This window comes from Trichosurus vulpecula, chromosome 1, assembly GCF_011100635.1.
Source record: "Trichosurus vulpecula isolate mTriVul1 chromosome 1, mTriVul1.pri, whole genome shotgun sequence".
Classification (NCBI taxonomy): Eukaryota; Metazoa; Chordata; class Mammalia; order Diprotodontia; family Phalangeridae; genus Trichosurus; species Trichosurus vulpecula.
Window position 1 is genome coordinate 48,421,875 of NC_050573.1, and position 18,933 is coordinate 48,440,807.

Below are 18,933 nucleotides of genomic sequence, written 5' to 3' on the forward strand. Positions count from 1 at the left end.
CAGATGTAGACTTGATGGCTTACACTGGAAGAGTTAGCTTCTTTCTGGACACCAACTTCCTCCAGTGTGACCACTGGCAAGTTACTACTCTTCTCTGGGTCTCAGTTTCCTCATATGTAAACTTGATGTCTAATGGGGGATTGGGTGGAGGTAGAATCAGGACTTCCCCAAATGGCTTCCCCAAAGTGGAATGGACTACCTTGGGTGGGAGGGGGTTTTGTCATCATTGTGTCCTCTAAAGAAAGGCTGGATGACCACCTGATAAGGATGACACAGTGGAGATTCTTCTTCGGGTACCAGTCAGATTACACAGCTTCTAACGTGCCTTCCAATTCTGAGATTCAGTGATTCTGAGATTTGGTGATTTTTGAATTAGATCAAATACACTCTTCCTTTGGAAAGAAGTTATTGAATGGGGCCAACTGCTTTCATGAGTTGCTGGCAGGCTGGCTGGCTGTTGGCTCCCTGCCTTGGCTGGCACTATTCAGGGGTTTGGGGTTCCTTCCTTTTAGCTAAAGCATCGGTGACAGCCTCACCCCTTGTACCTTCCATTGCCTTCCTCTCTAGGGCCTCCCAGTGGAACTCTGCTACTTACCAGATCAGTGACCTTGGATAAGTCCCTTCCCTTTATTGATTTTTTGGTTTTTTAATCTGTAAAGTGAGGCATTGGGTTAAATCCTGAGTGTCTAACATAAGCCTACAGGCCAAATGTAGCACAGCCTGCCTGACTTGAGGATATAGTCTGAGATTTCTAGCAAAAAATATTTTTATTTCACTAATCATTGCACATGTATTAATGGGGACAGTAGGTTATTAAGTAGCCTGTACACTATAACCTATGTTATGTACAGGTGATTTTTCTTAGGTGTAATCCTAGCAGTCTTGGAGATCAGTTAACAATTGTGTAAAAAAATGCCACCCACATACATACATATCATATGTTCCACTGTTGAACAATTTGTCTCTCAGTGATGATATATTCTATGGTTCACATTCCCTCTCTTAGTCTCAATAAACTCAATTATGAAATGGAGATCATGAATGTTGAGGCCTCTTCTAGTCCAGTCAACTTGTTTTACAGAAGAAACAGAGGTTCAGAAGAGTTAAAGGACTTTTTCAAGGTATTGGGGACATCCAAGCTAGGATTCAAAATCAAGTCTATTTCAAATTTAGTGACCTTTTTATAGTGCCATATCAACCATTCCAATGCTCATACAATCTAACCTTCAGGATTGTTTTGAGGAAAGCTCTTTGTAGGTGAGTGCTATAGAAATCAGATAATCAATAAGCATTTATTGAATGCTTACTGTGTGCTGGGAATTGTGCTAAGTGCTGGGAATACAAAGAAAAATCAAATCAAATTCTAAGGTTTGTTGGGCATGTGGATTTGGCCAGGAGTAAGGTTCTCATATTTCTGGACTTTATTGACTTTTGGTGACAGGTCCTGGTTAACATCAGAAGAGGGGGAAGGGGAAAAGTCTAAGTTTGCCCCCAGAGTCTGGAATCTCTAGCCATGACTTAGAGAAATCAAAAGTAAAGTGTGGGAGAGACCTGAGAGATCTTCTAGTCCATTAATCAATGAACCCCTTTGAGCACAGGTGCTGTTTTTTATTTGCTTTCCTTTGTAACCAAAGCCCTTAGCATAATGCCTGGTACATAGTAGGTGCTTAATAAATGCTTGTTGAAAAGCTGATGTCCTGGAAATAGACATCCTCATCTTCTCTTTATTCCTGTATATTCCTGTCTAATATCCTGTCTATTTATCCTAGTCTATATTCACCCACAACCACACTGGACATGCAACCTGCAAGTTTTCACTGCCCATGCATACAAAGGTAGTATGAGATAATGAGATAATACTAATCACATCTAACACTTACATAGTACTTCATAGTTTGCAAAGCACTTTACAAAGCTGTGATCCTCACAATAACTCTGTGAAGTAGGTGGTAGTATTGTGAGGTGATGGGAAGTTGCAGACAGATATATTTAGGCTTGATGTCAGTAAAAGATTTCATAACAAAGAAAGCCATTCCCAAACGGAAAGGGCTACACTGCAAAGTAGTGGGTTAACCTTTATTGGAGTTCCTACGATAAGATGGATGGCGCTTTTTTGGGTGTGTTGTACTAGGGATTCTTTTTTTGCCATGAGTTAGGCAAGTTGGCTGCTGAGGTCCCTTAACCCTAAATTCTGTTAGATGAGCATGGTCAGGCCACTCTATCCCTTGGACAAAGTTGATGGCATTGCAAATTGGGAGACCTTCTTCTGGTATCTCCTTCCAATAACTCACATCTACAATTTACTCATAAAATTTATAAAACACTTTACTCGCAATAGCCCCAAAAGGGATACCTTCATAGAATTATTATTCCTGTTTTTACAAATGAGGAACCTGAAACTTAGGAAGATGACATGAGATTTCACAGCTAATAAATGGAGAAGATAGGACTCAATCCTAGGACTTCTAGTCCATTGTCCTTTCTACTATACCAGACCTCCTAACCCAAAATGCCTCCCTCTAGGCACCACTGTGCTATATGTGTTATCTCTCCTTATTGGAATGTGAGCTCCTTGAAGGAAGGGGCTATTTCTCTTTTACCTGGAATATAATAAGCGCTAAACAACTGCTTTTTCATTGATTTATCCTTTAATTGACTGAGTGACTGATTCATTCATATCACACTATGTACCATCAACCCAAGGAAAACTTTGCTCACACTGGAAGAACTCGCTTCTTTCTGGACATTAACTTTCTCCAGAGAAGGTTTCTAACAGAGAAGACACTAACAAGGAAAATCAGCAGAGGGTGGTATTTCTTGCTGCCTTTTTAGGTCTAAAATTTGGCTCATTTGGAGTCCTTTGTGAAACCCTAAGGTTGTGATTTCCTCCTTATTCATCCCAGACTGGAAAAGCTCTGTGAATTTCATAGCCCTACCTCCTCTATAAAGTCCTCCTTGACTAAGACAATTAACATGGACCTCTCCTTTCTCTGACCTCTACTAACACTTACAATGTGAACCACACTTTCTCACATGAAATTGTAAGCCTCTTTGTAGTGCTTTCTTGGCATTAACCTCAACCACCCAGCTATACTGTGGGTGCCTTGAGAGCCACTATAGACTCAATGAGCTTTAAGGGACTGTGGCGACTCTCTAGTCAATCCTCTTATCTTATAGATGATGAAACTGAGGCCCAGAGAAGTTAGGAGTTGCCCAGGGTCCCCACGGACAGCAGTTGTCTAAGGAAGGATTCAAACCCAAGACTTCCTGATTCAAAGTCCATTCCTCTCATAGGAACATGGATTTAAAGTTGAAGAGTATCTTAGTATTCGTCTGCACCAACCCTCTCATTTTACGGATGAAGAAACAATGACTCAGAGAAATGAGGGGACTTGTCTGTGGCTAAATAAGTAATAAGGAGAAGAATCAGGTTTGAACCCAGGTCATCTGATTTGAAATCCGGCATCCTTTTCAATAAACTGCACTAGTCCAAGGTCAAACAGGTTTTTAACAGTTGAGCCAGGATTCAAACATAGGTTTTCTGATTCCAAATCCTCCTCTTTTTCTACCTGGTCACATATCCTGAATATTTTCTCCTAAGAGTTTATTAGGTTTGATTTTCTTCTATTCATTCTAAAAAAGTTGTAACAAAGATTTGTTAAAAGGTTGGCAAAACCAATCAACCAGGTCTAACAACATATAAATTTTATAACCATAGCTCCCTGTCCTCCTCGCCCCAACACATCTCTTCAGTGGAAGGAAGGAGATACATTTCTTCATTCATTCTCTGGGACCAAGATTGGTCATTATAATTAGATAGCATTCATCATTTTTTATTGTTCTTTCAATCTGCACTGTTATGCTCAGCGTATATTATTTTCCTGGTTCTGCCTTTCTTACTCTATATCAGATCATATTAGTCTTCCCATGTTTCTCAAATTTTTCATATTTGTTGTTTCTTATGAGACAGCTTTGTGGCACAGCGGATAGAGTGCTAGGCTTGGAGTCAGTCATTTAGGTTCAAATCCTGCCCTAGAGACCTACTAGCTGTGTGACCCAGAGTAAGTCACTTAACCCCTGTCTGCCTCATTTTCCTCATCTCTAAAATGGGGATAATAACATCTGCCTCCTAGGATTGTTGTGAGGATCGAATAAGGTATTTGTTAAGTATTTTGCAAACCTTAACGTGCTATATAAATGCTAAAAATTATTATGGGTTCATTAATTTATATTAGACACAATTTTAAAATATCTATTTCCCAGATGATGTCTGTAGACTGTGTTTCTATTCTTTTCTACAGCAAAAAGTACTGATGCTAAAAATATTTTGGTATAAATGGAAGCTTTCTTTATGCCAGTGGGATTGTGCCAATGGGATCTCTGGGTCAAGGGGGATGTATTTTAGGCATTCCAAATTACTTTCTAAAATGGCTGGACTAATTCATAGCTCACCAACAGGGTAATGGTAAGCTTGTCTTCCTATAGCCCTTCTAAACTATTTCCATCTTTTTATATCTTTGCTAATTTTCACAGTGTTGGGAAATTTGAGACTAATAAACATTTCTCTTATTATTATATAAGTTATCATGATGTTATACATCTTATGTTATGAACTATATTTACTATGAAACAACCTTTACTATGATTTTAATGGTTTCTAATTCTTCTGAGAGGTATTTTTCCCCATATCTTTTATCCAGCTACTTATTGGGGGAATGGCTCTTGGTCTTTCATATTTGTCTTAATTTTCTAAATGTTATTTGATATCATAATTTTATCACAGACATTCAATGGATTTTACAGACACCACCACTGTGAGCCTAGTCTACCAGATACCAATGCCACCTCTACTCTCTCTTCCACTATTGCTCCAATATCAGCCATCCATGGCCAAGTCAAATCCATAATATACTCTGACCTCACCATTGATAAGGATCCTCTAGGCAGAGATAATTTCCAGTTATTTGCAGACCAGGGTCCAAAGACAGGAGGAAGCTTCTGTTCTCTGAGCACTGGAGAGAAGGGATTTGGTTACAAGAGGTCTTGCGTTTACAAAACCATTACTGGGTTTATGTGCTAGCATAGTGACTTCACACACCATAATGGCACTAACGCCTAACCTATCTATGCAGAAAAAATTGTGGATGAGAGTTTCATTCTGAAGTTCACTAGCACTCACATTTTGTCTAGGACACACAGAAATATTGGTTTTCCTCATATATATATATATACATACATACATACATATATACACACATATATACATATGTATGCATACATATGTGTGTGTGTTAGATGGAAAGCATGTGGTCTTTGGCTAGGTGAAAGAAGGCATGAGCATCATGGAAACCATGATGGAATGTTTTGATCCCAGAATGGCAAGACCAGGAAAAGGAAGATTGTCATTGTTACCTGTGGACAATTCTCATAAGTTTTGTTTTGTGTTGGTCTTAACCATCAAACAGTTCCCCTGTAGCTAGGGAAAGAACCCTTCCCCCACCCTCTGCACCCACCACTCCAGTTTGCTCTCAAACCTTGTCATCCTTGTGCTTTCACTTGCTGCAATTCTCTTTGGATTTCATTTCCCCTTTCCTTCCACACATCAGGCTAGATGTCAAAGTTAAGATGAGCATTATGAAGTTTTAAAAATGAAATTAACAAAAACAAGAGTCAATAAAAATTCCTAATCAATAGTTTTGCTTTTTAGCCTAGCTACATTGATTTTGTTCATGCAAAAGCTTTTCAATTTCATGTAACAGGGATGGTCTATTTTATCTTTTGAGTTATCTTCTTTCCCTTGTAGCACTAAGAATTTTCCCCAAACATAACCATGAAAGGTGGTACTATCCATTTTCTTTCATTTTTAATGATGAAAATTTTTATATTTAGTTCATTTTGTCATTTAGGGCTTAAAGGAGGTAGGGGTGCATTTGCTGCAGCATTCTGAGATGTGAATGTGGTCCCCACAAAAAGCCCCATGCTAGTTGGGGTAAGTCAAGGCATATGTGACCCCAAAGAAGGGCCCTGAGAGTAGGGAACTCTACCTGCTTGCTTCCTTAATATTTTTCACTGGGTAATCTTCCAAATAATGACCTGAATTCTTACAGTCTCTTAAGAGAAACTCTCTGTGCTTGCTAAAGAGAGAGAAGATTAGGCTACTCCCTCACTCTCTCACTAAGTCAATGGTTTCTTCCTATTAGGAATATAGAGCCAAATGTCTGGGTTTTCCTGTCATCATACACCTTGGGTCCCTCTCACCTTGAAAGATGAGGGAGGGAAGCCCTTAGCAGCCAAGCGCCAGTTATCATGATGTTATACAACCCCAGCATGTTGCCAATGTTTTTATATAATCCTCTAGTTCTCCCCATAAAACAGCCCATAACACCCTGGCAAATAGATTTCAATGGAGCTGCATGCTCTTACAGGGATACACTGTTCTGCGGTGATGAGTCACATTGATGAAATAGCCAAGATTAAGCTTCAACTCAACTTTTCCCTGTTTCCCTTCTCCTCTTTCTCTTCCTCCCCCACCCAGGAGGAATAGAAAAGGACAGAAGAACCACAAGCCTCTTTGCAAAATCACTTCAGAAGGAAAATCACGAGTTGTGTGTATGATGAGAAAGAGCTTATGAAATAAGGATGATGCCCTATGCTCTCTCAAAGAGAATTTTGGAAGACCACATAAAGATTTAAACAGCCCAGTATGCAGGTGTGGGGGGTATTTCACAGATATGAGTGAAAATCCTGTTCCAAGACTTCTGGGGAAATGAGCCCACCAAGAGTTCCTGCCCTGACTTAACTAGACACACCAAGGGTTCCTGCCCAACCCTAACCAGATCCACAGCAGGGGCACTTAACATTTTTTGTGTGCATCATGGGTCCCTTTGGCAATCTAGAAAAGCTTATGAACACCATTTCAGAATAACATTTTTAAAGGCATAAAACAAAATACATAGGGGTATGAAGGAAACTAGGTATATTGAAATAGAGTTATCAAAATATTTTTTTAATTAAGTTCGTGAATTTTAAGTTAAGAACCTCTGAACTGAGATTCCAGGTCCCTACCCTTACCAGAACCACTAAGGTTTCTAGCCCCTGCCCTCATGAGGCCCACTAAGCAGATCCACTAAGAGTTTCTACCCTGTTATGAATGGGCCCATTAAAGGTTCCTGCATCACTTTAACTATTCTTGTCTTGCTCTAACTAGGCCCACTATAAATTGCCATCCAAACTTTACCCAGGATTACTGCCCTGGCTAAACTGGACTATTACAATTTCCTACAGAGGTTTAGTGATATCCAATAAAGGTTTCTGCACAGGTCAAATAAAATCCTTCAAGGACTTCTGACTTGACTTAACTAGCCACAGTATGGCTTCTTGTCTTGTCTAAATGTATCCAACATTAATTCTTGCTTTGGCCTTCTTGGACCCTCTAATACAGGCATTCTTAATCCTAAAGGATCTACAAACAGATTTCATAGGGTCTGTGGATTAAAAAAAAATTGAAAATGTTTTCATTACAATCGATTTTATTTATAATTTATGCCTTTTATTTTATGCAGTTAAAACTATTATTCTGAAAAAGGGTCCATAGACTTCACCAGCCTGCCAAAGGGGTCCATGACACAAAGAAGGTTAAGAATCTCTGCCCTAAGAGGTCCTGCCTTCCTTTCTAGAAGGAAATGTGATCTATAGATGGTATAGTAGGAAAAGTGCTGGACTTATGGCCAAAGAACAAAGATTCAAATTCTGGCTTCTCCACAGACTGTGTGACCTTGAGCAGACAACTTCATCTCTGTGGGCCTTTGTTTCCTGATCTGTAAAAGGAGCGGGGTGGATTAGATGGCCTCTGAGTTCCCTTCCAGCTGTAAGACTAGGATCATCTATTTCCTCAACTCCAGCAGAGAAAGTATCATGGCAAGCTCCAGACTAGGAGTCTCTGCCTCCCCAGGGGGAGTTTCCAGACAGCTCCCTCCTACATGGCTCTGTTGCTGTTAGTGCATGGGGGAAACTTCCAGGTAAGAGACCGGTTGTGTATAAACATAAGGCAGCCCTTTTCAATCTTTCTGGAGCTGTCACTACAGAAAACTGCTGATGGTGTAAACACACACACACACACACACACACACACACACACACACACAAACTTTCCTTCTTCCCTGGTGCCTTGGTGCATCACAGAACCAGCAGCCCACTCCACCTTCAGCACCAGCACCATCACAGGGCCCCTTTCTCTTCCTGCAGCACAAAGTGGGGGAAGTGAAGGTTTCCATCATATGGTCTTACTTGAGTGTGAATTACAGTGACACTAATATAGATTTATCTTCCAGACTGATCCTCCCCTGACCAATCGATGGAAGAAAGTTCAATGTCATTTTAAAGCCGAGCTGATAATGGATGCTTCAAGGGCCCTGAAGCTTAAAGTCACTACTGCCAAAGTAGCCACATCTAGGGCCTGCCTGCAGGTAATGATGTGCCAACCGCCCACCCCAAATCTTTGGCTTCGAGTTTGCTCTCCTCCTAGCCTGTTGCCTCAGTCTTCTAGAAATTTTTATTGAAGGTCTTCCCGATGTGGCTCACAATGAGGGCAGTTTGCAAGGGAGTGGGGAATGGAGATGTGGGGATGGGGATCGGGGAAGCAGCACATTCATTTTAGGAAAAATCAAAGTGAATTCGAGGGCCGGCTCTAAACCTTGGAAACCCCGAAAGCAATGGATGCCTCGCATACCACAGTTACGTCTGCGTGTCTCTGGACCGGCTCTCCATCCATTTTTGTTTCGCCCCCCCCCCCTCTTTCCACTTCCCGACTTTATCATTTCTTTTAAAGGGAGGGAAGGAGAGAGTAACTTGTTTCCCTAGCCTTTCACCTTAAAGTGGCTGACCAGAAAGCAGCACCTTCCTTCCCTAGGCAACGTCCTTCCTTGCCATGAAGAGTCTATGGGAACCATCTCAAAAGTTCTCACAAGATGCCAATTTGGAGTAAGCACTGTCTCGATATTTATTGAGTAAATCAATGAAGGATTCGCATTCCAAGCAGAGACCTGAAAAGCATAGAAGCCAGGAAGCTAGCTCCTCCGTCCACCCCCACCCCCTTCTCAGAGGCTGATTCCTTCTCTAGGAAGAGCTAAAAAGTCTGGTGCCCCTTTCCCTCAAATATAGACCCGATCCCACGTATGCCCCGAGAGCTGTCCCTGGTGCCTCTTCCCCAGGAAAGACAGGCGGGACAGTGCACCCGCGCCCCCTCGGGGTAGAGGCGCGCTCTCACTGTGCCCTTCCCGGGCTCCCAGCCCCCTCCCCGTTCCTCCCTGCCGTTGGCCTGGTCCCGTGCGCCGCTCACCATTGAGCTGGTTGTAGACCACCTCCTCCAGGTGGTCGAGCCGTTGCAGGATGGCCTCCCGGTCCAGGATCACACCCGCCCTGGCGTGCCGGCTGCGCACCCGGCGATCGGCGCTGCGCACGATCTGCACCAGCTCCTGGGAGCGGTCCTGCAGCCGGCAGTAGACGGAGAAGAGGATGATGCCCACGAACACCAGGATGTTCACCGTCAGCAAAGTTTTGATTTTCCTGGCCACCGCCATGAACGCGGCTGGGGCGGGGGCTGCTTCACCCGCGGGGCATCCCCGCCTCGCCGCTGGCCGCCGCAGCTTCTGCGCGGCCAGCCGCCCCGGGCACCATGGGCTGGCGCCGGAGTCTGCGCTGCGCCCGCTGTGCCCGCTGTCCGCGGCTGGACCCTGGACGGGGAGGGGCGGGGCAGAGAAGGGCGGAGTGCCGAGCTCCCCGAGCGCAGCCGGTGGGAGCTGTCCCCTTCAGCACCACTCTACGTTCCTCCAGCCGGCCCAGTCACACCTGCGGCCCCAGCCACCGCCTCTGGCCCACGGCCCGGGGGCTGCGCAGCTACAACCGCTCGCCCGCCGGGCCGCCGCTGCCCGGCCCCGAGCTCAGCGCGCAGGGCGCAGCACGGAGCGCAACCGGCATCCTCCAGAGGGGCGCAGCCTAGCCTGCAGCCCCAGGGAGACGAGGTCGAGGGGAGCCGAGGCTTTGGGAGCAGGGAGGGCTGGGCCCGGGGACACTAGGGTACTGTGGGAGCCTCCGGGGATGGGCTGGCCAGGGCCAGGTCCAGAGGTGAAGGGAACGAGGAGGAAAACTAGCGAGGGCGAGGCGGCGGGCTGGCCGGCTCCGCGCGCTCACAGCCTCTGCCGGCTCCAGCCCTCCCCACAGCCACAGCGCCGGTGCGGAGTGACGCGGCAGCCTCGGAACTCATCAGCATGCACACAGCGGAGCCCCCTCAGTCTCTGCCTCCTCCCAGTCCCCGCCCCTCTCCGCCCCTCCTCTGCCCGCCCCGGCCCTGCCCGCGGGGTTCCCGGGGGCACCCAGGATGCTGGGACAGCCGCAGCGGAGCTGAGCAGGCCTGGTCAGGGGGCAAGGCCATCTCCAACCTAGTGCAACGAGCTAACAACGCTCTATTGCCCGTGAAAGGTGCGGGCTAGACACACTCAGCTGAGCTTCTGAAACCAAAGGCATCTAAGGACGTTGGAAATACCCTCCCCGGCAGCCCCCGGTTCTACCAGTCCTCTCTCCAATACCAGTCCTCTGCGAGCTCTAAGTGAGTGGCAGGTTTGGCCTTCTCTGAGCCTGAAGGGACAAAAAAGAAGGGATAAGATAAGTCTGTGCCAGGGCCTTTCTGAATCCTGTCACTGTGTTAACCTCTGCCCCCTCCCCTTCAGCGTGGTTTCGGCCATTACTGTGAGGGTTATAAGGAATACCCAAAGGAGAGTCTGTGGGGAAAATCTTATGTAGTCACATAGCTCCTGCCCCACCCCTCAACCCCCTTTCCCATCTCTCATTCTGGCTACCACTTGCCTGAGACTTCTTTGAATGACTCTGAAAGAAAGAAACCCCCTCGGATCATAAGTGGGGCAGGACCTCTTCTTGTGTGGCCTTATTCTAGGGAGAGGAGCAGGCCGAGTTGGGTCTGGCAGGGACCTGCCCCTTGAACTAAATCTAACAAGAATCAACAGCACTGGATCCAGGTAAAGGCCAAAACTGTGCATATTTAGGGCATGACAGAGTACCTAGAGCTGGGGACTAAACCTGGGGTTTCTTCCTTTCTGCCTCAGGAAGGAAATAGAAGTGCTTTGGTTAACAGAAATGTTTCATTCCTTTGCTTCACCTCCTCTCCCTAAGAATACGGTGAAATGAGTTTATTACCGAGGGCCCCTTAATTGTTTACTCCCAGTAACATGTTGGGACCCTTAACTGACTGAAAGAGACCTTAGGGGTGGTGGGCCCACAGTGCTTCAATTCCACTAATGCTGTCCCTGTTGACAAACTGTTTCCTGATACTCTCCTCAGGAAACAGCCATTTGCTTTTTTTTTTTAAATACACTGCTCAAATTTCTCTTGTTAGATGTGATTAAGTAATTCAGACTATTGTTGTAATATCCATTGATGTGGGCATGACCAATTGTAGAAGAAGCTTCCCATTGTTATCATCAGTACTCAGGGGATCAATGCATACACAGCAATCCTATTTAATCTCTAGATTGAAAGGACAAAAATACCACCTGTCTTACATCAGACTTTTATTAGACATGATGCTCTTTAGAGGTATGTATCAGGGTCTTGTTGGCTCAGGATAGTAATCATTAGTGTTTATATAGCACCATGAGGTTTGCACACTTAAACCTCAGAACAACCCTGGGAGCTATGTGCTACCAGCACCCGCATTTTACAAATGAAAAACCTGAGGCTGTCAGATATTAAGTCACATAGCTAGTAAGTCTGTGTAACAAGATTTGAATTCTAGTCTTCCCTGGTCTTCTGACTGGAGTTGACTAGGGTAATAATTTGTGAGGTTAATTCCATGATTGTAATCAACTGAGTGGGGAAGTGGTGACTAACTCTATCTTCTTCCTGAGGAATGGAATGTGTATAGGCAGGGTGAGAGAAATTTAATTATATTATCACTTACTGGCAGATGCAACCGGCCAATGAAGGCAGGGTGTATTTGTCTTGAGCGAACAAATGGCTAGAGTTGACAATAGAAATTTGGACATTAATCTCTACTGAATCTTTAGCTTTAAGACAAACATATGCAGGTCTGTCAAATACCTCTTAATGCTGAACATTGTTTTTTCCTGACTGTTCTGGTCTCCTAATTATACATGAATTCTACAGCAATAACAGGGGCTTTCCTGATCTTTTCAACTATTAGCACCCTCTCTCTTTTGAAATGACTATATAACTTTGCATATGCTTTGTTTTCGTTCATCCACTTACATGTTGTTAGAGAGTGAGCATAGCAGGGGGATAGGAGCTTACATCAGAGCCAGGAAGGTTGAGATTCAAGTTGTGACTCTGACACTTACTATCTATGTGGTCCTGGGCAAGTCACATAATGTCTTAGTGTCTTTGGCAATTACTTTAAGAATATAAGTTGGATAAATGGTGCCAGCCTGAAGTGCTAGAGTGAATTTCATTGCTAGGAAAGTGCAGTGAAATTTTAGGCCCAATCTCCATCTCTGTGTATATCTTATATCCTTTCATTTGAAAATAAATTCCTAAAAGTCTGGGGTTTAGTTTTTTCTTTATTTCTCCTAACATGGAGATAAGCTATGTATAGTTTGTGGGCTATTTGTATACTATTTGTTTGTTTTGGAGAGCAGGACATGATTTCATCAGTATGGGGGACTCTGGGACATTGGCACATAATGAACACTTAATATATGCTTGTTGACTTCCTGACATTCAAAGGTTAAGTGACTTCTTCATAGTCACATAGCCAATACTTGTTGGGGGCAGGATTTGAACCCGAGTCTTTCAGACTCTGAGGTCTATCTGTAACTCTGTCCTGCCTCTCATCTTGCTACTTCACATTGAATTAAATTGAATGAACAAAATAACTTAGTGCTATGGTCTCTGTTGGACATATGGCCACATCATACTATGCCATGTATATGTGTATATATACATATGCATATATATATACATACATATATATATATATATATATATATATATATATATATATATATTAATATGTTTTGTCCCTGTCATTCCCCAACCACCCCACATGCCAACATCTGTTGGCTAAACTATGTTGCCAACCAACCTCGGGGGTGATGAACTGCAGCTTTGAGGCCACATGGGGCCCTCTAGATCCTCAAGTGTGGCCTTTTGACTGAATCCAAATTTCACAGAACAAATTCTATTATTTGTCTGGATTCAGTCAAAGAACTACACGTGAGGACCCAAAGGGTCACATGTGGCCTCAAGGCTGCAGGTTCCCCATCCCTGCTCTAGGCCCATTGTGGTTGTATGTAGAAGTATTATGGGAAAAAAACAGAATTTTGCAGTTAGGGATACAAAAGCAGATGATGACTAAGAAACATGCTGGGAATAGGATGACAGGAACATAGATTTGGAGCTGGAAAGAATCTTAGAGGCTAACTAGTTGCATTTTATAGATAAGGAAGCTGGATCTCTGAGAGTTTAGAAAACAAACCCCCACCTCCAAGCATCTGGTTAGCCTTCTCAAGCCAGAATCATCTGAGGACTATAGTCAAGAGACCACTAAAAAACCCAAGGGCTGATCCTCAAGTACAATTTTAGGATCCTAGAGGTAGAACTGGGAGGTACTCTAGAGACCACCAAGTCCTGTCCCCTCGTTATATAGGTGGGGAAAATGAAGCATCGAGAATTTAAGGACTTTCCCAGGGATACGCAGTTAGTAAGTATCTGAGGCATGACTTGAAACCTGGTCTTTCTGACCCCAAACCCAGTGCTCTATCCACTATGGCACATGGCCTCTCAAAGAATATGAACAAAGAGACAAGGAATTCATATAATCAACAATGACAGTCTGGATCAACTTGGGATAAAGGGAAAAGACAGCATGAAAAGAGGATCCCCAACCCTTGGAGTAATACACTTCAAAGTCTTCAGTCTCATAAATCCAGGACAATCAGGTTTCTGTTTCCTGGTGACAGGGAATGAATTTGGTTTCTGGCGAACCCAACAATTAAATGGTCTAGACCTGGTTATCAGCTTAGAAATTATTGAAACCACTACTCCAAGATTTCATCATAGCTTAGAGGAGACTCTAGTTTCTTAAAGGCTGTGCTTGTAGAATGCAAACTTATGGCAGATCCTACCAAGATGGAAAGTCTTTGAGTTTGAAAATGATGATGCACTACGCATCTGCTGACCAGAAAGTGGGAAGAGATTGTAAACAGTAGGTGATCAGCCCATCAACAAGCATTTATTAAGCATCTATTACATGCCAGACAATATGCTAAATTCTGGGGAAACAACAAATGCAACAATTCCTACCTCAAGGAATTTATATTTGATACTCCTATTTCTTCCAAGGAGACATACACGTACATAGGCATATAGAGAATAAATGTTGTCGTTGTTCTTATCATTATTATTTGTCCTTTGTTCTTGAAGAGGACATCAGGAAGGTGACACCATGATGTGCAAGTGAATTGGATTTAAGTGAGGGAAGACTATTCCAAGTCACCAGCTTCACTTTCTCCTCCAGAGCCATTTGGGCCCAGTGGCAAGATATAGATCGCGATGACTGGAAATGGCCCCCAGACAATAAATAAAAGGTAGGCAAATACGAAGCAGAGACAGAGGGCACTAGCAATTTCAGGAATAAGAAAGATTTTATGTAGGTGGTGCTTCAGCTGAGTTTAGAAGGAAGTGAAGAATTCTATAGAGTGGAGTTGAGGAAGGAAAACATTCCAGACATAGGGGGACAGACAATGTGAGTGTATGGAGAGAGAAAAAGATTGCCGTGTGTGAAGAAAAGAGGAAAGTCCAATTTGACTAGACTGCAGCATATGTGAAGGGGAGTAATGTATAACAAGACTGGAAAGAGAAGTTTGGGTCAGGCTGTGAGGAGCTTTAAATGCCAAACAGAAAAGTATATTGTTTCCTATAGGCAATAAGAAACCACTGGGGCTTGTTGAGTAGTGGACTGTGCTTAAGGAGAATTTTCTTAATGGTTGTGTTGATGATGGATTAGAAATGGAAGAGATTTGAACAAGGAGACTTCAAGAGGTGTTGAGAGCCTGGATTAAAGTGGTAGTGTGAATAGTAAGGAGATGGATATTAGAAAGATACTAGGTAGATGGAGGTAGAAATGGCAAGATCTGGCAAGGGTAGGGAAGAGTAAGGAGTTACATACTACGATGAAGTTACAAACTTGGAAGATTAGATTAATGCTGATGTACTTAATAGAAAGAGCAAATTTAGATGGCATAGCTGGACTTGGAGAAGATATGAGTTTATCTCCTATCTCAATCATTTACTAGCTATGACACTGTGAACAAATTATTTAATCTCTCTGGGTCTCAGTTTCCTCAGTTGTAAAATTGGGTTAACAGCACCTCACAGAGTTGTTGTTTGGGTCAAGACAGAGAAAACCCAAGAACTCTACATAAATGCTAGAAATTGTTATTTTCTGGTCTAACTGCTCATTTGCCAATGGAAGAAACTGAGGCTTGAAGAGTTTATATGACTTGTCCTAGGATACACAGGTATTAAGAAGCAGAAGAGGAATTTGAATACAGAAACCTAACCAAACTCTCCAGACATGGCACTGAGGCATACTTTGGTGTCACTGTCAGTAAAGTGAGTTGGGACACAGAAGAAGGGAATAAGGATAGGAAGGGTAGAAACCAAGGTCAAATGATGCTCTCCTAGAGCTAGACCTTCCTTCCTCTAGAAAGAGAGAAGCTTGGGCAGACACTAATGAGAAATCTGCTGCCTCGCAGTGTTCTTAAGTTTCCAGTGTTCTGCCTCCCAGTTTTAGGTGGGCTTGTGGATATGCATGCTTTTAAATGAAAATAATTGTATTTTAAAAGTGGGTTGTAAGCAGGATGGCTTCTCACTCCTTTCCCTGCCATATCTATGATACGAAATCTGAAAATTTCCTCCTTTCTCCAAATTATGAACACTTAGCTCATCACCCAGGCCCTGGGGTGGACACATTCACAAGTTTACAAATACAATTAGACAGCATCATCAGCGGCAGGCCGACTGTAATAGTCAACAAATTAATAGCCCTCCCCTGCTGGCCTCCCCAGTGACAGAATGCGAAACACATTCAGCAGCTGTACCACAGCATCAGGCAGGACTCCCAGCTCCCAATGACTTCTTTCTAAAAACCTCATTTTCCTTTTATTATAATGGAAATGAAATCTGTATCTATTTCAGATTGGCTTGAACATTTGCAATCTGCATCCATCTCTCTTTTGCCCCAGCAGGGCCCCTAAAGAAAAATCTTCTGTATCCGCAGGAGAATGCAAGCCCCACGAAGGCAGGGCAGGTGTATCTTCAATGCTCGGGACAGTGCCTTTTACATTTCAGAGGTACTTAATAAATGCTGACCTGAAATAAATTGAATGTCACCATCCCTCTCCAGGTCAAAAAGGCAAGAAGATGATGATTTCCATTCAGCCAAAAACTTACAAGTCAAATGAATGCATTTATAAATAGCCTACTAAGTGATAGGCATAATGTTAAGTGCTAGGGAGCAGACAGAGATAACAGTTCATATGAAAAAGAGATCTGGGGCATTTTTGTGGGCTCCAGGCTCAATGTGAATCAAAATTTGTCATGTGGTAGTTTGAAAAAGCTTATATATTCTTAGGCTGTTATTGAGATGGATAGAGTCCAGGACTACGGATGTGATAGGCCCATTGGACACCGTCCTAGTTAGACATCTGTATCATGATGTTCAGTTCTTGGCACCACAGTTTAAGAAAGACATTGATACTTCCAGATACTTATATCTGGGAGAGGCCAGCTGGGATGGCAAAGGTTCTGGAGTCCATGCCATATAAGGATCAGATAAAGAATTGGAGGATGCTCAGTCCAGAGAAGAGAAGACAGTGGAGATGTGACAACTGGCTCCAAATATCTGAAGAGCTACTATGTGAAAGAGAAAATCAAACTGCTTTGCTTGGCCTTGGAGGCCAATTGGAACAATGGGTCAAAACTTTAAGAAGTAGATTTAGGTTCCATGTGAAGAAGAGAAATTGAAAAGAAATACTTCCTAACAATTAAAACAAGGATTCTTTTGGGGGAGTGTCAAAGATTCTTTTTTCCATTTTTGGGGGGGGGACAATCAGAGTTTAGTGAATCGCCCAGGGTCACACAACTAGCAAGTGTTTGAGGTCAGATTTGAACTCAGGTCCTCCTGACTCCAGGGCAGGTATTCTATCCACTATGCCACCTAATAGCCTCTTAAAGCAAGGATTCTCAATCTTTTTTTTCTTGTTTCATGGAACTGTCTGTTGATTATCTCCAACTTATCCTGTATATATCTTGCTTGTAAATGTCTTCCCCATTAGGTTGTGAGCTCCTCAAGGGCAGGAACTGCCTTCGACCTTTCTTTGTATCCCCAATGCTTGGGACAGCAGCTGGTACATAATATCTTATCCATAATAAATGCTTATCAACTGACCTTTGGAAGTCTAGTGAAACCTATGCCCCTCTTCTCAGAATAAAGTTTTTAACTGTGTAAAATAAAATACATAGGGTTATAGAGGACACCACTTATATTGAAATACAATTATCAAAGTATTTTTTATAAAACAAGTTCATGGACCCCCATTAAGTACCCCTTGAATTAAAGTCATTCGGAAAATGGAATGGGCTACTAGAAAGGTGGTGAGTTCCCCTTCTGTGGGGATTAAGAAAGAAGTTGTCTGGACACGTACTGGAGATGTCATGGAGGGGAGTCCTTGTTTAGGTATGGATAACACCAGGTATCATCTGAAGTCCCTTCCAATTCTTGGATTCTAGTGTTCCGTGGGATTTTTAAAATGCAAGATGAGTCAGTTGGAATTTTGTACTTGGGAAAGTCTCTGTCTCTCACCAGGAGGTAGAACTCTTTCCACTCTGGTGTCAAGCAACCGTTTCAACAATCTCCAATCACCTACACAGACAATTCAGATGTGATCAGCCTATGAAAATAAACACAATAGGAATCACAACCAGACAGAGACTCCAAGAAATTGCTCAGTTTTCCTGCACGAACATGACTCTGCTGTCTTTTGCCACTTTTAATCTCCTCAAGCTTTTATTATCCTTTCCAGAAACTAGGATCACTGTCCTCCCTGCTAATGTCCCTTGGGCGAGGGGCTTTTTAGTGTCAGTCGCTTGTAAAAATGTTTGTCAGGAGTGCTGGCTAATTCTTAAGCTGAGTCAGTGTTAAATGACAGAGCTGTGAATGTACTTGCAGGAGGCAAAGGATCCACAGCCTGCCTCTTTTATCTGAGTGCTGGCTCTGGGGCTCACTGATAGGGTGCCCATGGGGAAAATGGGGATGTTCAGCTTCCAATGCAGGAAACTGGAAGGCTCTTCATTTCTTGCTAAGTGAGGGAAAGAGAAGGAGGTAGAAAGAAACAAAGGGAAGGAAGAAGAGGACAGAAGGAAGGAGAACAGATGGAAGATAAGGGAACAGTCAGGGAAGGGTACAGAAGACAAGGGAAGGGAAGGAGGGAAGGAAAAATGGGGTAAGGGAAGGGAAGAGTGGGAAAGGAAAACAAGAGGAGGGAAGAGAAGGGACAAGGAGGGAATGAGAAGGAGAAGAAAAGACAAAGCAAGAGAAGGGAAGAGAAGACAAGGGAAGGGAGGAAGAGAGGAAAGAGGGAAAGGTTTCCTGATCACTGTCATTATCCACACGAGGATCTCTAAGATGAGCATCATAAACTTAGAGCAGAAAGGGATCTTAAGGGCCATCTTGTCCAACCCTTTCGTTTTACAGATGAAGAATCTGAGACCCAGAGAATTTAAGTGATTTATCTAAGATTACACAGCTGGTAAGTGGCAGGTCTGGGATTTGAACTCACATCCTCCGACCACAAAGCCAGTTTGGCTCTCAGTCTTCCATGTTGCCTCATTTACCTTCAGTTT

General features: G+C 43.3%; 1 protein-coding gene across 1 annotated transcript in view; it reads right to left on the minus strand.

Annotated features, from left to right (window-relative positions):
• GALNT9 (polypeptide N-acetylgalactosaminyltransferase 9) overlaps positions 1-9,578 on the minus strand; it is a 300,725-nt gene extending 291,147 nt beyond the window's left edge. Inside the window, exon 1 of the mRNA XM_036767915.1 lies at positions 9,338-9,578. Coding sequence (XP_036623810.1) covers positions 9,338-9,578 — 241 coding nt within the window. The remainder of the gene's footprint in view (positions 1-9,337) is intronic.
• Positions 9,579-18,933: the final 9,355 nt, after the last annotated feature.